Source organism: Schistocerca nitens, chromosome 11 (genome assembly GCF_023898315.1).
Source record: "Schistocerca nitens isolate TAMUIC-IGC-003100 chromosome 11, iqSchNite1.1, whole genome shotgun sequence".
Taxonomy (NCBI): domain Eukaryota; kingdom Metazoa; phylum Arthropoda; class Insecta; order Orthoptera; family Acrididae; genus Schistocerca; species Schistocerca nitens.
Genome location: NC_064624.1, coordinates 50,708,441 through 50,732,688, shown reverse-complemented (window position 1 = coordinate 50,732,688; position 24,248 = coordinate 50,708,441). Strand labels below are relative to the sequence as shown.

The 24,248-nt window shown below is 41.2% G+C and overlaps 1 protein-coding gene across 5 annotated transcripts in view; it reads left to right on the top strand.

The window, feature by feature from the left end:
- LOC126213119 (putative zinc finger protein 66) overlaps positions 1-24,248 on the top strand; it is a 134,333-nt gene that overhangs the window by 16,844 nt on the left and 93,241 nt on the right. For all 5 annotated transcript variants that reach the window (XM_049940730.1, XM_049940728.1, XM_049940727.1 and 2 more), the window contains exon 6: positions 14,868-14,915. In XM_049940730.1, the coding sequence (XP_049796687.1) occupies positions 14,868-14,915 (48 nt within the window). The remainder of the gene's footprint in view (positions 1-14,867; positions 14,916-24,248) is intronic.

Sequence of the window (24,248 nt, the reverse complement as noted above, 5' to 3'; positions counted from 1 at the left end):
AGAGTTTTGAAATTCCTATCAGAAGTTTCACATTGTTTGAAGAAGACTATGCATTTCAGTATCTTCGATTAATGTGTTGTAAGCAAATTCATTGGGCTCTTACCTGGTCAGTGAGTCTCTGTATTTGTGAGTTTGTGGTAAAAGATTTCCACGCAGGGAAAATTATTAAATGTGCTAATATGTACACAGACTAGTCACAGTGAACTGGCGAAATAGTGATTGTCATATAAATTTTGAATTATATAGTTTAGCCTCATGTCACACACATGGTATCATTAACAGGTCTAAGCTATAATCAGATGAACTGTGCAAAACAGAAATACAGAGGCAGTAAACTACTATAGTGTGTTTAAAAGAAGTTGCAACTTTTGGAAATTTGGTGAAGAAAGAGTGCAGGGAAGCATAGTTTCCAAGGGGTAGCAACAACACAATGCCTATCTTAGGTTATGACCTATAGTCAGCTGCCAAGCAAACATTCTTTGGCCGTAAAGAAATACAATACTAAACGGAGCAGTTACATCAATGAATTTTTCATATGTACTCACATTTACAGTGTAGTTAAGTGAAACCAAGGGAAGAATCATCGCTGTCTCCCTCAGAACTGGAACTGGCACTGGAGCTGACTGAACTGACTCTGTTCCATCTGTTCTTTCAGCTGTCCATAAATCCATGTCTCTTCAATTACCTTCTTTGAATGGCTGACAACTCAGTATCATTACTGTGGGGTAAAGTTTGCAATGGCTCTTTTTTTCTGCATTTCAACCTCAATGAGCCCAAACTTCTTGGTGTCTCCTGCCACAGTACCTCTCACCTGGGCCCATATATGCTCAGCTGGATTCAAATGAGCATGATATGGAAGAAGCCTTGATTGCATTATGCTCTTTAATGTTAACTGGTTTGTTGACTTTGTATTGTGGAGGTTTTGGCTTCTACAGTGCAAGATCCATTAACTATGGTTTATTCATGCCAAGTTCAACTTTATCTGATACAATGTTTCTTTGTGCACAGAGCAAAATATTTAGTTTTCGCCTCCTCGTTGTTAGAGCGTGATCCACCACAGCAGAGTGGTATGGCACATTGTCCATTATTATTATCAAATTCAGATGAACATTTCACAGCAGAACATCTGAAAACGTACAACACTATACTGCACCGCGTATTATATTAACATACAATGTGTATTACCAAATATGTTATTACGATTCAGTAAATGTTACCCTCTGGGAGGATTTAAGTAAAACTGACCATGAGTTACCTAATGGGTTTGTCTTATTGAACGTGAATTCAGTGCTACAGAAGAAACCAGAAAGCTAAAGATTGAAATTTGGAAATTTTTTTAAGAAACCAAGTTTGCTTAAATGAAATAAAAATTGTCACCAGTCTAATTAGGCATACTAATGTTGAACATTACTTTTATATAATCTGTATAGAGTTGTGATAAAGGAAAGCTACTATTACTTCTTACCCAATGAAGTGCAGTGAACTCTACTATAATCAGACAAGTGGTACAGTGATGCTAGCAGTTATAAATAGTATGTGCAAGTTCTCATAGAAACAGTTAACAGCTTATTTCTTCTCAGTAGTAATTACTTCATTATATATGAATTATGTGATCACCAAAATTTATGAAAGTCAAAATTAAACCAGAAATGGACATGGACTTAGTCCTATTTCAACATTTACTTTCCAAATAGTACAAATATAATTAAGTCACTTGCAATAGGATTTTTCACTCATTAAGAAGTAATATTGTTTCTACTTTTATGGATAAGGGCATTTACAGTAATATTATCTTCAATAAACAAAATTGTTGGTGGGGGCTCTCAAATTGTTCCCCCCTCCCGGGGGCTAGCCACTCTTTGGCAGGTTCATACTTGGCTACCAGGGAGCCCCAGCGTTTGGCAGCCCTTTTTACCTTCTGTGCTACATGTCTATCCTCTTGCTATTCTTTTTCCTCTCCCTTGGGGAACATGTCTGGGGTATTATGGGGAATGTTCTGCATTCTGTTGCTGACCTGCAAACAGTCTCAACTTTCTTTGTGGCTCCTTTTTCCTTTCTTTGTGGCTCCTTTTTCCTTTCTTTGTGGCTCCTTTTTCCTTTCTTTGTGGCTCCTTTTTCCTTTCTTTGTGGCTCCTTTTTCCTTTCTTTGTTTCCTTTCACCTCCCATTCCTCTGCTTCGGTGTTTGAGGATTCTCTCTTTTCTTCTGCTTCTTCTTCTTCCCTGTGCGCTCCTGAAGGCTAGACCACATGTCTAACATGTAAAAGGTGACTGTGTAACACGTAATTCCCAGCCCCGGGTCGACAGGTAGGGTTCACATGTATCCCCTGATACAAGCCAGGCCCAGGGAGGGGTGACTGACTGAGCTGTAACCTTCTCAGATTGCCCGTTGGTCCCTCTGTCATGTGTTCGGGAGGTGTGACCTGAGGTGTGAACAATCACCTAAGGCGGGTGTGCCCCCTTGTGTAGGAGCCCCCCAGTATGAGCACGCCATTGGAGATGCTGCAATCATGGGGGATTTCCTCGCGATGAGTCACTCATCCTCTTCATCAATGTCAACGAAATGAAAACGTTATTAGGGTTCTGATTTGAAGACCGTTCCCACTGCACAGCGAATCCTTGTTGTATCACATACTGAAGATGGTCAGTCCTTCACCACAGTTAATCTGTTTATTATTTAGGAAGGTGTTGCCATTGTTGGCCCTTTGTAATCCTGCTCTCATTTACGGAATGGCTCTTTGCTTTTGGAGACGGCTTCTGATGCTCAAGCACAACTACTTCTTGCTGCCTTACTTCACCACGGCTACACTGTTCATGTCACGGCACATAGAACTTTGATATCCTCCTGTGGTGTAGTTTACACCGGGCTTCTTGACAGTCTGATCAAGGCTGAAATACAATCTTACCTCTCCGATCAGGGCATCATTGTCATTCATCATGTCATGAAAAAGGTCGATTCTTCTTTGGAGCCCACCCGCACTCTTTTCTTCACCTATTATAGGGTGGTGCTGCCATCCAAGATTAAAGCCAGCTGAAATCGTCACAGTCCAGCCATACCTTCTGAATCCGATGCGCTGTTATCAGTGTCATTGGTTCAATCACACTAGAACATCTTTTTGACACCCAGCCATATGTGTAACCTGTGGCAGGGGTGCACACAAGAGCGAATGTCTAACTCTTCCTCCCTGCTGTATCAAATGCAATGGTGACCATGCCGCCTCCTCCCAGGATTGTTCTGTGTATCTCGACGAGCAGGCTGTTCAAGAGATTCCGGTAAAGGAAAAAGTGCCTTACCCGGTAGCTTGCTGGCTAGCCACAAGCTCTGTGTTCATCTGTCAGGCACTTATAGTTCAGTTCTTGTTACCCCTCCCTCCATGAAGGACATGGTTACACAGATATGCAACCTCAAATTTGGCTCTGAGGTTGTGAAGTTGCCCAGTGTCAAGGTAGCATCACTGACCCCAGTCCTGCTGTGCAACAAACTATCAGACTCTCACCTCATGAGGCGAAGTTACCCACTACACAACTGGCAGGCAGGAAGGCCAGAAGGAGTACTCGTGTGAAGACTTCGTCCATCCCTCCAGCCAACTAACACCCAAGTCTTCCTTTAAGCAGAAGTGCTCAAAGAAGTCCGCTAAAGACAAACAGTCTGCCCCTTCACCAACTCGAAGATCCTGTTTGACGTGGTCGCTTAGCCCGGCTGGCCTTTGTCTCGCTGGTGCACACCACCATTTGTTTTTTGGCATTGGACTCCACCAACCAACCGCACAAGCACTCCGATGCTTTTGTACACCCCTTGGAGCAGGATCCTCCTGCTTCTGAGCCCTGTAGTAGCGACCTTCCACCGGCTGTCCCTCTGCAGACATTCTCTTCCTCCTCATGACTGCCCTCCTATGGAACATTCATGGCCTGCGGTCCCACAGAGGATTTATGTCTGCTTCTAGCATCACAGCAACCCCTTTTGCTTTCTGGTGACTTTAATGCATATCATCCCCTCTGCGGTTCTCCCAGGGTCTGCCAGAGAGGAGCCCTCTTGGCTAACGTTCCTAACCAATTCTACCTCTCATGCCTTAACACTGGTGCACCCACTTTCCTTTCTGACTCCTTGCACCCCTATTCCTATTTGGAACTATCCTTGTGCACTGCCTAGAGTGCCCCTCATCTTGAGTGGTCCATTCTTTCTGACGCCTACTTGAGAGACCACTTCCCGTGTGCTCTCCGTCTGCTGACTCCTACCCCATCCATATGCATACCTAAATGGCAGCTTACTAAGGCTGACTGGCAGCTTTACTCCTCCCTGGCGACCTTCGCAGAACAAGATTTCCTCAGTTGTTGTGACCAGGTGGACTACCTCACAAACGTTATCCTTACTTCTGCAGAACGTTCCATTCCTCGCACTTCATCTTCACCACATCGTGTCTCAGTCCTCTGGTGTACTGAGGCATGCCGTGACGCAATTCACGCATGGAGATGTGCTCTCCGTGTTTTTAACCACCGACCTACGCTGGAAAACTGCATTCATTATAAACACATGCGTGTGAAGTGTTGTCGTTCTTTGGTATAGCAAAAGAGCTAGTTGGATTTCGTTCACTAGTTCTTTTACCAGTTCCACACCTTCCTCTGTTGTGTGGGCAAACCTTCGATGGCTCTCTGGAACCAAGATCCATTTCCCCATTTCCAGCCTGACAGTAGGTGGATTGTGGATCCTGTTGCTATCTCCAACACCTTGGGCCGCCATTTTGGATAAGTTTCAAGCTCTTTCCACTATCACCCTGCCTTTATCCATAGGAAACGAGTGGAGGTGCTTGGGGCGGTACCCTTCTCTTCTCCCAATAGTGAGTGTTACAATGCCACCTTCACTATGAGGGAGCTAGATCCTCCATCCCAAGGCCAGATGCTATCCACATTCAGATGTTGCAGCTCTGCTCTCTTGCAGCAAGCACTTCGTGCTTAACACATACAACCGCATCTGGGCTGAGGTCACATTTCCTGGATGGTAGCGTGAAGCCACAGTCATACCCATACCTAGGCCCAGTAAGGACAAAAACCTTTCTTCCAGCTACCACCCCATCTCTCTTACCAGCTGCGTTTGCAAAGTGATGGAATGTATGATTCGTGCCCGGCTGGTGTAGGGGCTCAAACTCACCATTTACTCACAAATGCACAGTGTGGATTTAGAGTGCAGCATTTTGCAGTTGACCATCTCGTTACTTTGTCCACCCATGTCATGAATGGTTTTCTGCAGAAATCCCAGACTGTGGCAGTGTTCTTCGATTTACAGAAGGCCTAAGAGACCTGCTGGAGAACTGTTACCCTCCGTACTCTTTACACGTGGGGCTTCCGTGGATGCCTACCCTGTTTTCTTCGAGCATTTTTACAAGACCAAATATTCAAGGTGTGTGTGGGTTCTGCTTTGTCAGATACCATTCAGGAAAATGATGTGCCTCAGGGTTCCGTCCTGAGCGTCATCCTCTTTGCTATCGCCATTACCCCTATTGTGGCCTATCTCCCACTGGGTGTCTCCGGCTCCCTTTTTGTCTATGATTTTACCATCTATCGCAGGTCTCCATGGACCTGTCTCACTGAGTGGCGTGTTCAGCAAGGTCTTGATTGTCTTTACTCCTGGAACATCAACAGTGGCTTTCGCTTTTCTAATCACAAAACCGTCTGTTTGAATTTCTGGTGGCGCAAATGGTTTCCCCCACCATCTCTACATCTTGGACCTGTTGCCCTTCTGTTTGTTGACACTACAAAATTCCTGGGTCTCATGATCGATAGGAAACACTCTTGGTCCTCCCATGTCTCTTACCTGGCAGCCCGCTGTACACAGTCCCTCAGTGTCCTCCGTGTCCTCAATGGTACTTCCTGTGGTGCTGATCAAACCACCCTCCTGCGTTTGTACTGGTCCCTTGTCCATTCGAAACACAACTATGGGTGCTTTGTTTATGCATCTGCTCGCCAATCCCTTTTATGCCGTCTCAACACTATCCACCATAATGACATCCATTTGGCCACAGATGCATTTTACACCAGCCCAGTTGAGAGTCTGTGTACTGAACTACCACTATCCTACTGCTGTGACTTTCTCCTCAGCAGGTATGCATGCCATTTGTCTGCCATCCGTGGCCACCCTTCCAATGCCTCCTTCTTTGATGGCTCCTTAGACCATTAGTATGGGGCTTGTCCCTCTTCCCTATTACCTCCTAGCATCTGCTTTTGCCACTTGCTACAGTGGCTTAACTTCATGCTACCTTCAGTTTTCCCTGTGGGCGTGAACCCTTCACCACCTTGGGTTCGTGAAGCAGCCCATGTTAACCTTGGCCTTAATTCACTTCCTAAGGACACTACTCTAGCCTCACCCTTGTCGCCTCCAGTTTCAAGACCTTCGCATGGAACTTAGCGATAGTACCTTTGTATACACTGATGGCTCACATACTGACCGTAGGGTCAGGTGTGCATTCGTTATTGGCGCCCGTGTCTTTTGATATCTGCTTCCAGCCCACTCCTCAGTATTTACAGCCAAGCTTTTTACCTTGTATCAGGCTGTGGAGTACATCCGGTGACACAGCCTTCCCGATTGTGTCCTCTGTTCATACTCACTCAGCACCCTCCAAAGTCTCTGTGCACTGTACACCACTCATCCCTTAGTGCAGCAGGTCGAGTAAATCTGTCATTTGCTCACTCTTCGTGGAGCCAATGTCCTGTTTCTGTGGGTCCCCGATCATGTCGTTCTGCCAGGAAACGATGCCGCTGATGCTGCTGCCAAGGCTGCAGTCTTCTTACTTCAGCCTGTGAGCACCTCTATTCCCTCTGATGTTCTCTGCATTGCTGTGTGTCAGGTGGTGATGTCCCTTTGGCATCGCCAAGGGTCCTCCCTTCACAGGAATAAGATTTGGCTTTTTAAGCCTCTCCCAATGCCTTGGACGAGTCATTTTCTTGGATTGTCCATAATGTTCTTCAAACCACTCATGAACAATTGTAGTCTGGTGACCAGGCTACAGTTTTGTAGTCACCTAGGGTCCAACCAATTTTCTCATAAGCCCAGGGAGCCACTGCAGGCAATGTCGTGCTGTTGGTAAAGGCACTCACATTGGTTGTCTGCTGCCATGGTCCATTAATACCAAATTTTGCTGCTCTGTCCTAACATATATGTCTGCTGTACATCTCACATTGATTTATGTGGTTATTTCATGCAGTGTTGTTTGACTGCTGGCACCAACAGTACACAAACATTGCTGCTCTCATTTGTTAAGTGAAGGTCGATGGCCATAGTGAGAGGTAATGTAAGTAATTTGGTGTTTTCATCATACCCTTTACACCATATGTCTTGGAATATGTAATTCCCTAATGATTTCCAAAATGGAATGTCCTAAGCATGTAGCTCCAACTACCATTCCGCATTCAAAATCTGTTAATTCTCAGTGTGGGGTCATAATAACTATGGAAACCTCTTCACATGAATCATCTGAGAACAAATGACAACTCTGCCAAGCACCTTCAGTTTACGTGTTGTGTATGTGTTAATACCACCATCTTTACAAGTGAATATCACTGTCCCATGACTTTTATCACCTCACTATGTATGTTCTTCAATGAGTTACCCAATAATTCAATTAAACATACTCAGAGGTTCCCACAATATAAACATATTTTTCCGCTGACTGTAGGAACTGAAGGCTACAGTTTAATGCATAAAAGTATAAAGTTGATAACTTCTAGACCACAAATATAACATTAACTCTTAGTGCTCAACCAATGGGGTAGCCTAGACTGCCATATTTGGTCATTTTATTATTTCTATGCGCATACTTCAGAAAATGTAGTTTAATTGATGCACCACATTAATGAACTCCCCAAACCGTTCTTTTTGTAGTGATGTGTTGAGCAAAAATATTATGACATATGATGTCGGCAGATAAAATGATTACCTGTTTTCCAAGTTAAAAGTGAAGATTGCTTCATTATTGTGGGGAGGGGGTGAAGAATTTATGTTGATCCCACCAGTAAGATTTTGAGAAGTATGATGAATGATATACCGGGTGATCAAAAATTCAGTATAAATTTGAAAACTGAATAAATCACGGAATAATGTAGATAGAGAGGTACAAATTGACACACATGCTTGGAATGATGATGTTCTTTACAGGAAATGGTCAATATGTCCACCATCATTCCTCAACAATAGCTGTAGTCTAGGAATAATGTTGTGAACAGCATTGTAAAGCATGTCCGGAGTTATGATGGGGCATTGGCATCGGATGTTGTCTTTCAGCATCCCTAGAGATGTCAGTCGATCACGATACACTTGAGACTTCAGGTAACCCCAAAGGCAATAATTGCATGGACTGAAGTCTGGACCTGGGAGGCCAAGTATGACGAAAGTGGCAGCTGAGCACACAATCATCACCAAACGACGCGCGCAAGAGATCTTTCACGCGTCTAGCAATACTTTTTTTTTTCCTTGGTTCTAATAAAACCCCATGTCATTCCAAGCATGTGTGTCAATTTTTACCTCTCTATCTACATTATTCTGTGGTTTATTAAGTTTTCAAATTTATACTGACTTTTTGATCACCCAGTACTTCAGACAGGGGAGAAGTAAACACTGGAACACTCTGGATTGCATCTTCAGATTAGACTAACCACTACTTTGGCCACAGATCCATTTACTAAGTCTGTGTTCGTAGCTCTGGGTTCTTGTTTCAGCCATGGGATAATGAACTTTGTTAATGCTGATATTATAAGACTTCTGAAGGGATACAAATCCACAATTTAGTGGAAAAACAGTTTTACTTCCTTGCAGGATGTGTGTACATTGTCAAATGTCTGGTGTGGTGGCACTGAAGTTAGTTTATCTCCCATGGTCTAAATTAGACTCCAGTGACTTCATTTCACACTATAGTGAAGTTTTTAAGAATTGTCTGCATAATGTCTCAGAAGAGAAATTTAAAGTGTTTGTCAAGTTATGTTTTTCTTTATGTAACTAGATATAATAGGACTACTGTGAATGGTATCTTTTTTAATAATGTGAATAAATATGATCTGCAATATCAATAAATGTAATGTAATTCATGGGCATATTTTAATTTTCAACATAACACTGAAAAACAGTGAATACAGACAAAATAAAGAATATATTGTACTTCAAAAATAAGATTTCAACTTTGCTTGTATGCAGGGTGAGATGACAAGGAGATGCCAATCCCAAGTCTACCCAGAATGGGCAAATTTAGCGAGCTGTGGTGTTAGCTGAGATATAGCAGAGAATGTGGCGAATTTTCTGACTTAAGTAATTTTTAATGTTTATAGCTGCTGAATTATTACACTGACTCTAAGAAATGGAATTACATGTTTTATTCACTTGCATCAGAAAGTGTGTTCAAAGGGTTTTTTAATGGGACAACATATGTTTAACTTAATCCAAATGTACACAAGATAACAGTACTGCAAACCATTTCCCCACCATTAGGAGAAGAACATTTGTCCTACTGTACCAAATGTAAGCAAACATGTAACTCTGGCACAGTTCATATTTTCATTAATACAGTTGTTTAACAAGTGCTCAGACTGCTGGACTGACAGCATTGTACGCTGAATTTCAAGGGACCTTATGGCAGCAATGGCCTGTGTTGTATAGCACATCATGTCTTCAGGATTTTTGGTTTTCCTTGTGGGCTTCTTAATTTAATTTTCATCACAGATAAAAGACCAGAAGCGTTAAGGTTGGCAAGATGTAGGCCATTTTATATTTCACATCACTGTAACAATTTCAAAGTTTTCTGTTAAGTATATCTGTAATTACCTTTGTAGAATGGATAGTACATTTGTTGTGGTGGTACTAAATGGATTGCATTGTGGCCAGTGGGCTCTCTTTCCAGTAAGTGCAGCTACATATCTCTTATGAACTGCAGAGACTTGTAATTACTTAGAACACTATCAATGAAACAGGTGCACAAGATACAATTCCTCAAAAGGCTGTAACACATATTGACAGACAAAGGTTGTTTATTCACTTCTCTTGGCGAGCATAGCTTTCAGCTGACCAGTAGTGCATGATGTAAACAATAATTTGCTACTAACATTCATTTTAATTGGATTACTCTAGTGAAGTTGTCTTCTCCCTTGACAAATTTTGCCCCTCAGCCACACTTATGCCATTATCAAATTGACAATTTCGCATTGCTTTTGATGAGTCCTGTCAACTGACTTCTTCTTGTAGTCAGGTTGTGCCAAATTTAATTCAGTCATCACTAGTAATCTGATCTAAAATCGCAATCTTCAGCTTTCTTCTGTAGTAGCATATTTCAAGTGCTTCTCATCTCTCATCATCAATCACTATTATCATCCATTTTATTACTTATCTTCCATGTTTCACATCTGTAGAAGGCTACACTTCAGAAAAGACTGCCTAACAGATAACTGTTTATTCACTCTTAACAAAAGTTACTTTTTTGGAACTGTATTTTCATGCTATTGCAGGTCTGTATTTTATAGCCTTCCTATTTTGCCCATCATCAGTCAGTTTCCTATACAAACAGCAAAATTCATCTTCTGCAATTAATGACTGTATATCTCTAATTCTGTCAGCATCACATTATTTAATTTGACTTCATTTCGTTACCCTTGTTTCGATTTTGTAGATACTCATCGTATAAGCTCCTTTAAGAAAGTGTCAGTTCCGTTCAATTTTACTTTCAAGTCTTTTTCTGTCTTTGATAGGATTACAGTGTTATCCAGTGTGACAGTGTAGTTGATGGCGGTGGGATCACTTGTGGAAAAATTGCTGTAGTAGTTGGTGTGAGAGCTGCACCTTTTTTTAGACTGAAGTCAGCTGATAGGTATACCTACTTAAAGGAAGTCCCACTAACTAAGGGATCACCTTCAGAGGACATATTTCCAAGTAAAGGAATTACCGTATTTTATCAAAATGTAAGAGGTATTAGAGATAAAGTTAGTGCACTGCTTATAGATGTTGACTCTGAAATTACTGGTATATCGGAGCACCACTTAAATAATTTGACAACTCAGAGGCTTCCTTTACAAAGATACAGATTAGCTGACTGTTTTTCAAGGAGTCCCTTGCAGGGTGGGGGAGTGGCTGTATACGTAAAAAAACAGTATTCCATTTGAGTCCATAGACTATCATGGCACTGATCTGACCAGATATTTGAATGTTGCACAGGGACAGTTGAATTGAGTGAAATTAAACTTCTAATTGTTGTTGTTGTTTATAGGTCCCCTAACTCTGATTTCAGAGCACTTCTGCTCAAGCCAGAGATGGTTCTTGATTCACTTTGCAGGAAGTACCAGAAATTAGTTATGTGTGGTGACTTCAATATAAATTTTGTATATGATGGTGCAAGTAAAAGGATGTTGGTAGATCTCCTAAATTCATATGATAAGATGCAGACTGCCTTTTTTCCAGCTAGGCTTCAGGGGAACAGTAGCACAGCCATAGACAATATTTTTATTCATTCTTCATTACTAGATGGGCATTCTGTTAACAAAAGTGTGAATGGCCTTTCAGACCATGATGCACAAATTTTAACACTAAAAGGCTTTTGTACTCTCACGAATGTCACATATAATTACAAACTATGTAGGAAAGTTAATCCAATAGCAGTAGAGAGTTTTTTAAACCTTGTCAAGGAACAAATGGCAGTATGTTTATGGTGTCGATAACATAGATGATAAATATAATGCTGTTCTTAACACATTTCTCATGCTCTTTGAGAGTTGCTTCCCATTACAACGTTCTGAACAGGGTACTAGCAGTCATAGGCAGCCTGGGTGGCTGACTAGTGGGATAAGGAATTATATCAAAATGTTAGAAGTATTCAGTCAAGCTACAGTAGCCCATTACAAACAATATTTTAAGGTGCTTAAAAATGTTATTAGGAAGACAGAGTATATGGTATGCAAATAGAATAGCTGATTCACAGATAAAATTGTCAGTTGTGAAGGATGTGTGTGGTCAGCAGCACAAGGTCGATGATGCAAAGTCAGATCATAGTAAAAATATTTCTGTTATTGACAAATCAGATATATGTACAGCATTTAACAATCATTTTTGAAGCACTGCAGGTGAATTACATAAAAAATTAGTTTCTACGGGGAATCATTTAACTTCCTTGGCAGAATGCCTTTCTGAGATTGATGTCTGAAAATCTCCTCTGTGATACAGACAAGGGAGAGATTGAGTCAATAATTGAATCACTGAAGACTAAGGACTCTCATCGACATGATGGAGTGCCTAACAGAATATCAAAATACTGTGCTGCAAATGTTAGCCCTGTATTTAGCCATATTTGTAATTTTTCTTTTAGAAATGGTCAGTTTCCCGAACAATTAAAATACTCAGTAGTAAAGCCTCTTTGTAAAAAGGGTGAAAGGTATAATGTAGACAATATTAGATCTATTTATATGCCATTAGTGTTTGCTAAGGTTATTAAACAGGCTGTGTATGTAAGGATAATTGATCATTTTATATTGAACAATTTGCTATCAAATGTACAGTTCAGCTTTAGAAGTTGTTTAACAATTGAAAATGCTATATTCTCCTTTCTCTTTGAGGCACTGGATATGTTAAACAAAAGGTTTTGAATGCTGAGCATATTTTTTGATTTAACGAAGGCATTTTATTCTGTTGTTCACAAAATATTGCTCCAGAAGTTGGACCATTATGGAATACAGGGAGTAGCTCACTGTTTCACCTCTTGCATGAGCAACAGACATCAAAAGGACATTATTCACAATGTTGAGAATGGCTGTGATGTGGGGTCTGACTGGGGTACAGGTCAAGTGGGGGTGCCCCTGGGATCAGTGTTGGGGCCACTCCTGTTCCTTATTTATATAAATGATATGCCCTCTAGTGTTGTGGGTAACTCTGAAATATTTCTGTTTGCTGATGACACTAGCTTGGTAGTAAAGGATGTTGTGTTCAACATTGGCTTGGTTTCAAGTAGTGCAGTTCTTGACATAAGTTCATGGCTTGTAGAAAATAAACTAATGCTAAATCACAATAAAACTCAGTTTTTACCATTTTTAACACACAATTCAACAAAACCTGATGTTTTAATTTCACAGAATGGGCTTATGATTAATCAAACTGAACAGTTCAAATTTATAGGTGTTCAGATAGATAATAAACTGTTGTGGAAAGCCCATGTTCAGGATCTTGTTCAAAGACTTAATGCTGCCATTTTTACTATTTGAAAGGTATCTGAAGTAAGTGATTGTTCAACACGAAAATTAGTGTTCTTTGCTTATTTTCATTTGCTTATGTCATATGGTATTATATTTTGGGGTAACGCTTGCCATTCTATAAGTGTATTTTTGGCTTAGAAACAGGTAGTTTGGGCAATAAGTGGTCTAAGTTCACAAACCTCTTGTCGACCCCTATTCGTGAGTCAGGGTATTTTGACATTGACTGTACTATCATTTCTTGTTAGCAGTATTAGCTTATTCGCAAGAATAAACAACTTTCACTCAGTTAATACTCGGCAGAAATGAAATCTGCATTTGGATCAGACTTCCTTCACTCATGTGGAGAAAGGTGTGCAGTATACTACTGCATCCGTTTTCAGGAAGTTACCACTCAAGTTCAAAAATCTTAGCAGTGATCCACGCACTTTCAAATCAAAACTGGAGTTTCCTCATGGGTCACTCCTTCTATTCTGTTGAGGAGTTCCTTGAAAAAGTAAGCTGATTCCTATTGTATTGTTGATTGTGTTTACTTAAACTAATGGACTGACTTTTTTTCTTGGGTTCCTAACATCTGCATCTACATCCATACTCCGCAAGCCACCTGACGGTGTGTGGCGGAGGGTATCTTGAGTACCTCTATCAGTTCTCCCTTCTATTCCAGTCTCGTATTGTTCGTGGAAAGGAGGATTGTCGGTATGCCTCTGTTATTACTTGTATGTTGTAATTTCATGTAATGACATGTTCCATGACCTTGGAAATTTGCTCCTATGGAACGTGATGTGTAAATAAATAAATAAATAAATAAATAAAATCGACAAACTGTAGATTTTATTTCTTCTCCCTGAACTTTAATTCACGAACTAAATTTTTCCTTGGTTTCTTTTACTGCTTGCTCAATGTTCATGTATAAAAACATGGGGATAGGCTACAACTTGATCACACTTACTTCTCAACTACTGTCTTCCTTTCATATCCTTTAACGCTTAGAACACCAAAATGGTTTCTGAACAAGTTGCAAATAAGTTTTGTTCCCTGTGTTTTTTCTGTGCTACCTTCAAAATTTCAAAGAGTGTGTTCCAGTCAGCATTGTCAAAAGCTCACCATACATCTAAATGCCCTATAAACAGGGGCTAGCCTTTCTTACCTGCTGAGTTAAGTTGTGAGGTCAGTATTTCTTCATGTGTTCCTACATTTCTCCAGAAACCAAAATTAATCTTGCCAAAGTTGGCTTCTGTCAGTCACTTCATTTGTGTGTAAATCATTCATGACAGTATTTTGCAATAACGTCTTCTTAAACTGATGGTTCAGGATATTCACACGTCAGCTCCTGCTTTCTTTGGACCTGGAATAATCACATTCTTATTAAATTCTGAGAATATTTTGTTTATTTCATATATGTTACATGATAAATAGTTTTTTCCTCATGAATGGATGAATGAATGAATAAATAAAAACACTGAGCTTATACTTTAAGAGAAGTGTGTGATCTTGAGTCATGTTTTAATTTGGTGCATGCCATTAGTGTATTCTCCTCATCCTCTTAAAGAAAAGCACTTTATACAATAATTCATATGAGAGATTCCTAATGTTGTGAATTTAACGTGTGCATGTACTGCATGTTCAACGATAGTAATGAATCTCTTAAATTATTTCTTTGTTACAGATGTTCAGCAATCCCGAATATGATCCTCTGGGAGTTAAGATGGAGGAGGTAAGCTACTGCTATGTCTTAAGGTCTTTTAAGTCTTTCTTTTCTCGGGATATATCTCTTGTCTAGTTTCTATGTGCACTTAGTGGAACCTCAAATTCCAGAGGAGGAGGGTGTAGTATTCACAAGGAAAAACACATTCAGCTTTAGGTGCTGCATTTTTTATACAGCAGGTGGATACTTGAGGAAACACACAATTCATACTGCTAATCCATTGTTAGTTGTGAGGCATGGGAATGTCAAATAGATTACAGATGAAAGGGTAGTTTTATTGTACATGATTTCTGCAGGAAAATAGGGCTCCTTGCTTTTTGGAACCATAAACCCAAGTTCTGAACTTATGCACTCACCATTGTAGTTTGTATTGGAAAATGTTCAGACGTCTTTGAAACGAAAGAAAGTCTCAACTCCCCTACTTGGCAGATTAGAGGACAACATGACTGAGAAGTAAATGTACTTCTTCATCTCTGATTTCGCACAAATTTATGATACATGCAGGGCTTGGCCAGAAATGAGAATGACAGAAGTGGGAACTCCAGATGCCCAAGGATTTAGAAGGAATAGTATTTTGGTACAGGTCGGGTAAGGCATGGGCCATTTATATTAGTATAGTTTATAGGGAGTGGTTGGCACAGTGAAAAGAATACAAAACAATAATCTGAAGGTTATATGTAAATTGAAGGTCAAGGGGGGTGGAAATGAAAGGAAAGGGGAGTGATAATTGCTGTCAGCTACGTTGGGACATTATGCAGAATCGGTGGTGACAAGTGAAAGTATGTACCAGACTGTGATTTGAACATGGGATCTCCTACTTACAGGGCAGATGCAATAAACACTGCACCATCTGGGACACAGTGTTACCACAACTGCACGGACTATCTTGGCTCGCCTCACAGCCGATCCACACTCCCATCGAGTGCCACCTATCCTCAGCCCCTGTCCATTTCCTCCATATTTATTCATCTGAGATTCCCACAGGAGGTAGGACATACTTGTGCATCCACATTGAAGTAGCTGGATTCATTGCCTAGCTAGGCCTATAAAATTATATGAATGTGTGGTGTCTGCTCTTTTGGACATGGACAGGAGCTGTGGGTAGGTGGTGCTCGATGGGAGTGTGGATCAGCTGAGGGGCAAGCCAAGATAGTCCATGCAGTTATGTCCTGGATGGTGCAGTGGTTATTGAACCTGCCTAGTAAGCAGGAGATCCAGGTACACATGTTCACTCCGTAATGTCCCAATGCAGCCGATAGCTGTGATCGATTCCCTTTCCTTCCCTTTATTCCCTCTCCACCTTTAATTTACATATGATTTATAAGAGGTGCAGATTCTGTGTCATGTCTGTTGTTTCGGACATGTCAAAAATGGTAGACAACCAACATTCATGTAGTCTGAAGGTTGTTAGGTCAAGCCCCTATGTGGATGATTCTTTTAATCTTCTAACAATATTGTGAAAGTTGCTACTCACCATATAGCAGAGATGCTGAGTCACAGATAGGAACAACAAAAAGCCTGTCACAAATATAGCTTTCATCCAGTAAGGCCTTTCTCAGAATTAAATGACAATCATACACATATATACTTGTGCAAATGGAACTCACACACACATGACTGCAGTGTCAGGCAACTGAGGCCACACTGTGAGTAGCAGCACCAGTGCATGATGGGAATGGTGACTGGGTGGGGGTGAGGAGGAGGTTGGTGCGGGGATGGGGAGAAATAGTGGGGTAGGGGTGGCGGAGGTAGAGGGTGACATCCTGTTGGGGAGCACACAGGATTGAGGTGGAAAGAGGGTAGGGCAGCCATGTGCAGTTGGGAGGTTAGACGAAGGGCAGTGGAGAGATGGGGAGGGGAATGCAGAAAAGAGGAAATGTAAAATGATGGTGTGATAGAGAAATGAGGGCTGTGTAATGCTGGAATGGGATCAGAGAATGGACTGGATGGGAGAGGACAATGACTTACTAAGGTTGAGGCCAGGATGTTATGGGAACATAGGAGATATTACAGGGAAAGTTCCCACCTGCGCAATTCAGAAAAACTGGCACAGGCTGTGAAGCAGTCATTGAAATAAAGTATGTCCTGTTTGGCAGCACGCTCAGGAACAGGGTGGCCCATTTGTTTGTTGGCCACAGTTTATTCGGTGGTCATTCATGTGGACAGACAGCTTGCTGGTTGTCATGCCCCCATAGAATACAAGACAGTGGTTGCACCTTAGCTTGTAGACTGCTTGACTTGTTTCACAGGTAGCCCTGCCTTTGATGGGATAGGTGATATTTGTGACTGGATTGGAGGTAGGTGGTGGTGGGAGGATGCATAGGACAGGTCTTACATCTATGTCTATTACAGGGGTATGAGCCATGAGGTTAAGAGGTTAGAAGAAGGGGTTGTGTAGGGGTGGATGAGTAAATTGTGTAGGTTTGGTGGATGGTGGAATACCACGGGGATGGATGAATATATTCTGTAGGTTTGGTGGATGGCAGAATACCCCTGGTATTCTGGCCAAATTGCTCTTAAACAGTGGGAAGTAAGAAGGTGCTTAAAACATCAGTGTACGGCTGGTCTGCGATAGTACCATGCAAAACAACATGGGCTTCAAGGCCCCTCCGTGAAAAACACGACCACGCCATATCACCACTGCCTCCGATTTTACTGTTGGCACTACACGTTCTATCAGATTATGTTCACTGGGTATTCACCATACCCACACCCTGCCATCAGATTGCCACATTGTGTACTGTGATTTGTTAATCCACAAAATGTTTTTCCACTGTTCAGTCGTTGAATGTTTACACTCCTTACATCAAGCGAGGCATTGTTTGGTATTTACTGGTGTGATGTGTGGCTTATGAGCAGCCGCTTGACCATGCAATCCAAGTTTTCTCACCTCCTGCCTAATTATCACAGTACTTATAGTGGATCCTGATGCAGTTTGGTACTCCTGTGTGATTATATGGATAGGTGTCTGCCTATTATACATTACGAATCTCTTCTACTATTGGAGGTATCTGTCAGTCAACAGATGATGTTGGCCTGTACACTTTTGTGCTGTAAGTGTCCCTTCACATTTCCACTTCACTATCACATTGGAAACAGTGGCACTAGGGATGTTTAGGAGTTTCGAATCTTGTGTACAGATGTATGACACAAGTAACACCCAATCGTCTGGCTACGTTCAAAGTCTGTAAGTTCTGCAGAGTGCCCCATTCTGCTCTCTGATGATGTATAATGTTTACTGAAGTTGCTGATATGGAGACCATGGCAGTAGATGGCACCACAATCCACCTAATATGAAAAATGTATGTTTTCGGGGATGTCTCTATACTTTTGATCAGATAGTGTGCTGCCTTACCCTCTTTCCACCTCAGTGCTATATGCTACCCAACAGCACATCACTGTCTGCCACCACTATGCTACTATCCCTCTCCCTCACTACCCCAGCCTCCTCCTTACCCCCCACCCAGCTGCCGCTCACTTCATGATGCACAGATGCTGCTGCTTGCAGTGTGGCCTCAGTTGGCTGAGACTCCAGTCATGTGTGTAGGAGTTATGTTGGTACGAGTGTGTATGTGTGTGTTTGTTGTCTATAATTTTGATAAAGGCCTCACTGGTTGAAAGCTATATTTGTGACAGTCTTTTTGTTTCTCCTATATGCGACTCAGCATCTCTGCTATATGGTGCACAGCAACTGCTCTTTTCACCATATTGTTCCATTCTGTCCTGGATTTTCCATTGTTTGATCTTTTAATCTTTTTATTTTCAATTTTTATACTACACTGCAAATAAACTGAAATGATGTCCAGTGTATTAGTGTACTGTATTTATTAATATTTCATAAAAGACAAGAAAAAGAGAGGCAGAGGAAAATTTGACAGTGCAAATAAATTTACAAGAACGGATTGTACTTAGTGTCCACAAGGACTTTGTATATAACTTTGAATTGTAATTAAAGTGTAGAGAACTTATTCAGTTCCATTGTGACCAATTTCTACAGGAAGGGAACAGAAGTCAGACCTTGTACAATGTCTGAAATGAAGAGTTTCATCGACCTTCTTATATACACTTCAGTATTCAAATTGATTAACTAAGACATATGTTCTCTCTTTTGTATTGATGGGACTGTCCATGCTATTTTCCGTATCACTATATCTTCAGCATTATTTGCTGTAATTCTCACCTGCTTGAGATTTGACAACCCTGATGACATGGAGTTACGTAAGGTTTCTGATCCAGCAGCTGCTATAACAAACATTCTACATAAATTCAACAAAAATTTGCAGCGATCCTATATTTTTGGGGTTAATGCTACAGTTGATGAAATGCTAATCGGTTTCAGAGGACACTGTAAATTCAAAATGTATATTCCATCTAAACCGGCGAAGTATGGCCTGAAGCTTCAATGCCTAGCTGACTCCAGGACTAACTACATCTTCAACACCTATCTCTACTGTGGAAAAGGTACTGATGGAGTAGGACCTTCCCCAGATGAGAAGAAATATGCCATTATCACTCAGGCTGTCCTCAGATTGTGCAAGCCAATAGCACATGCTAACCGAAACAACACTGCTGATAACTGGTATGTGTCAATCGAACTTGCAGATGTGCTACAGAAAAATGATTTGACCACAGTGGGAACAATGCGGAAGAACCGAAAGGAAATTCCTGCATCTTTCTTGCCTTCCTGTAGGCATGAAGTTGGAACAATGCTGTATGGATTTACCAAACACATCACGCTCATTTTGCATGTACCTAAGAAAGGAAGAGCAGTAATTCTTATATCAACAATGCATCACTCCATAGAAGATGACGTGGAAAGTAAAAAAAAAAAAACCTGTAATAATAGCCCACTATAACAACACAAAGGGTGCTGTTGATACTGTAGACGAAAAGTGTGTCAAATATTGTTAAAGTTGCCGCACACAACGTTGGACCATGGCCGTGGTTTTCCATATTCTTGACATGAGTGTTGTCAGTGCATATATTGTTCATCAGTCATTCAAGGAAAGAACTGTGCTTACCAGGATGAACTTCATGAAAGCCCTAGCGAAAGAACTAATCGAACATTCACTGCATGAAAGGATAGTGAATAAATGCCTCCCATGAGAATTGAGGTTTTCTATCGTTAGAGTTCTAGGAACTGAAGTACATCTCCATGAAGAGCTGGAAACGGAGGACAAACTACCTAGGGATGGAAGGAAGCCATGTCGCATTTGTCCACCAAAAAAGAAGAGAAAGACAAGTTACTTGTGTCGCAAGTGCAAGGTCCCAATTTGTTTGGAATGCTCTTGTAAGGTGCGTCCGCAGTGCGTGTAAGGTGGTGCGTAATGTGGCCGCTTTCAGTAGTGCAGATTTTTTCTGTTTCATTTGCTGTCAAGAATACTCATTAAATTTAACACCGGTGGTACTTGATCAACATTAACCTGCAACAACCAAGTTTCAAGTAAAGAACTACACTTAGATATTTGGATATTTGTCAATTACTGTAAATTTCAATGAGAATTTAGAGTGCAATATGAATAAGTCTTTTTCACAGCACCGAAACAATATTTTGTTCATAATTTACCATTTATGTATAATTGAAGAATAAGTATGTAGTACTAAATTCAAAAAGTAGCACTAGATTGGTGATTTTTACTTATTTTTCCCACCTTCTGAATGCAGTCCATGGGACTGCATGACTGTAGTTGCGTGAGAAGTACTCAATACTGTGATTAGGGGTTAAGAGCATCTGCTCCAGGGCGAAAGGTACTCTAGTGAATACCAGAAGGACTTGTGGCAAAAAAACTAGGGCCTAAGACCCTGAGGTATGCACTGGTTGTGCAGTACGGTGGTTAGACTTAGAATTTCGTATGGAGCCATAGTGTCGTGGGAGAAGGTAGACCAGCAGGTTACAGCTAAGAAGCTTGCTAAGGTGCAGAGACTGGACTGCTTCGCTATAACAGGCAGAATTAGTAGCACGGCAACTGCTGGGATTGAAGCCGTGCTGGACATGCCTCCATTACACCTTTGGGTGTGAGTTTAATCTCTTGGCTGTTCAAGCCCAGGATTACAGAGCTTCTTTCAAAACACGGCTTTGGCATCATTAACTTGCCATGTTTTTGCTTATCGACCTTGGACCAGTATTCTATGTGCTGTCTTCTAAGCCAGTTCTGTAGTTCTAGTTTGATCATAGCCTTGGTGATTGTCAGGACAGGTTCCGGTCAAATGAATGGAGTCTCTGCCCCCAATTTGTCAGCTTGTTCATTGCCACCGATCCCTGAGTGGCCAAGGACCAACATTGGTTTTACCCAATCGCTTCCCCCTAGCTCCACCAGAGCCCTGTGACATTCTGCAATAATTTTAGATCTTGTTACAGGAGTTGCTAATGATTTAAGGTCTGTCTGGCTGTCTGAATAGATGTAGATGCTACGATCCTTCTAGCACCTATGTATTTTTTCCTACACACACACACACACACACACACACACACACACACACACACACTCACACACACCCTGATTGCAGTAATTTCAGCTTGGAATACCGAGGCCAGTTGTCCTAGAGAGATGATGCCCTCCAGTCTTCGCTGAATTCCATATACCACGGCCCCAGCACCTTGGTCTGATTTTGACCAATCAGTGAACCAGACAATGTCCCCAGTATGGTGTCAAACTGTTTTTTCTTACTGTTCCCAACTTCAAATTATTATATTGTAAAGCTTGTTGAAGCAGTTGGGAGTTATTATATAGTCGGCCGGCAGTTCCCCAGCCATTCCTATATTTGCCTCACTCACTATATTAGTGTGTGGGTCTGGATATCTCAATGAGATCCAGTTTTTACCAGTTTTGAGTCTGTATGCACCAGCTGCTTCCCAAAGGTTTAGTGGAGGCATGTCCAGCATGGCTTCCACCCCAGTGGTTGGTGTGCTACTAATTCTGCCTCTTGTGATGAAGCAGGCCAGGCTCAGCACCTTAGCAAGCTTCTTAGCTGCAACCTGCTGTTCTACCTTCTTCCAGGACACTACGGCCTTATAGGAGATCCTAAGTCTAACCACTGTGCTGTATATCCAGTGCATACCTCAGGTTCTTAGGCCATAGTTTTTTGCCTAAAGTCCTTCTGGTACTCACTAGAGTACCTTTCGCCCTGGAGCAGATGCTCTTAATGTGAGGGGTCCATATTAGTTCCTCATCTAAGGGTACCCCCTAGATTTTTCACAATCCCCTTCACAGATTGAGTTTCATCAAAAAGCTTTAGATTCCAACTTCAGTGTTGGAAGTAAATTTGCCAAGTATTACTATGACAAGGTCATCGGTGTATCCTTCACAAAATCATTGCCTGGAATCTAGTTTCTCAATGAGTTTGTTCACCACTAGATTCCACAATGAAGTGGGCAAAACTCCTCCTTGTGGGGAATCTCTAGTGGTGTTAATTACCATCTTTTCATTCATCACGGTGGCTTCTACCCTCCTCCTACTAAGCATGGCCTTAGTCCACCTACATATAGTGGTCACAAGGTCATGCATCTCTGCTGCCCTAATCATGGAATCAACGGTTGTCTTACAAAAAGTTCCCTCAATGTCCAGGAAGATGGAGTAGGCTCTTTCTTGAAAGCAAAGGGCTTTCTCCACCCTCACAACAAATGGACAGAAAACTTTCTCTGGTGATTTACCTGGTTGATGTGTGTGTTGGTTTGAATATAGATGAGCCATAGTTAGCCTCCTCTCCCCAACATGTACATTAACCAGACTGATTGATCTCATATCCTTGGGCCTGTTATGATCAGTTTTCCCTGGCTTTAGAATAAAGACAACTGTCACTGCCCTCCAGGCATTGGGAATGACTCCCGCTGCTAGGCTAACCCTGAATAACCTGCACAGCACTCTTACAAGATTCTCTCCTGCTTGTTTCAAGAGAGCTGGAAAGATTCCATCGGGGCCAGGTGACTTGACCAGTTACAATGTTCCCACTGCCCATTGGATTTTACTGAAATCGACACACGCCTTGGCAGGTCACAGTCCTCTCTTTGAGTGGCTGTGAACCATTGTCTTTCAGGGGTCGAATTCTGGCCTATGTTATCCGCCAGAGCATATTGAGGAAAATGAATTTTGAGGAGCAGTTCCAGTGTCTCACATGCTGTTTTTGTATTTTCCCCATCCTCCTTCCTCAACGTACCTTCTGGATTAGTTCGTACCCTAGTGAGGAGTTTGTGAAGCCTGGCTTGAATTAAGCACCTCCCCATGCTTGTCACTTTAAAACCTTATGAAATATTCTAAGATAAATATTACATTAAATATTGGTGGAAACATAATAAACTGCCATCATGAAACTGTTAAAATAAGTAAACACAAAGGAATATTTGTATACAAACAAATGCGTCTTATCAGGTTAGATCATAATTTCCTGCTTATTTACATGGTGCTTTATGCTACTATGTAGCACATACGAAGTTTGAATTCAACCAATTGAACTGAACATATCTTGTTCACACTGCATAATAGTTAATTTTCCAAAAACGTGTGAACACATACTGACCAAGGATAAAGGTAAGGGTGTAGTGCAAAATATACTGTCTTTTGGTGTATGGAATTGTGGAGTATATTTAGCTCTTGTCAAATTAATTGAGTAGTTTTAGTCAAATTTTAGATACCCTGGATACAGTTGAGTTCCAGATAAACTGTACAGTTTGATGTGTGGTTTGTGCTTGTGGCAGTTTTGGCTTAACAGTAGTAAAATTCAGCCATATTGTAATCATCAGTGTTTATAAAAACTTATTAATGAAAAACTTTACAGTGTTATATTTAACTCCTGAAGTTCAGATGCACAGTTTGGTATAATACCGTTGAATTCAGTTTTAGTGTTTTTTCTATATAATACTTGTGAATAATGTTCTATAGCCGGAAAGTGACAAATTAGCAGTTGGCTATGCATCTGATTTTTTGAGAGATCAATCAGCATAGATAGAATATTTGATATGTTGAATCCTTTGCTTATTGCTGTTCCTCACTTACTTTGGCTGCATTCATCTTTTGTTTGTCAATGGGTTGATGAGTATGTTTAAATGTGTGACAAATTCTACTTGCCATCATAGCATTGACCTTCGAAATGTCCTAAACTTCCTCAAAGATACTATTGCAAAAGTTGTATGAATGGGAATTTAAATACTGCCTCGCAGTTGTCGGCTTTCTCTCTCAGGAAAGTATTCCCAATGGATAGCCGGTTAATGGTATTTCTCTTGGCTTGGGAGGAACATAGTTCACCAGAGAAAAATATTAAATGTATATTTATTTATTTATTATTTATTGTTCCGTGGGACCAAATTAAGGAGAAGTCTCCATGGTCATGGAACGAGTCAATACATAA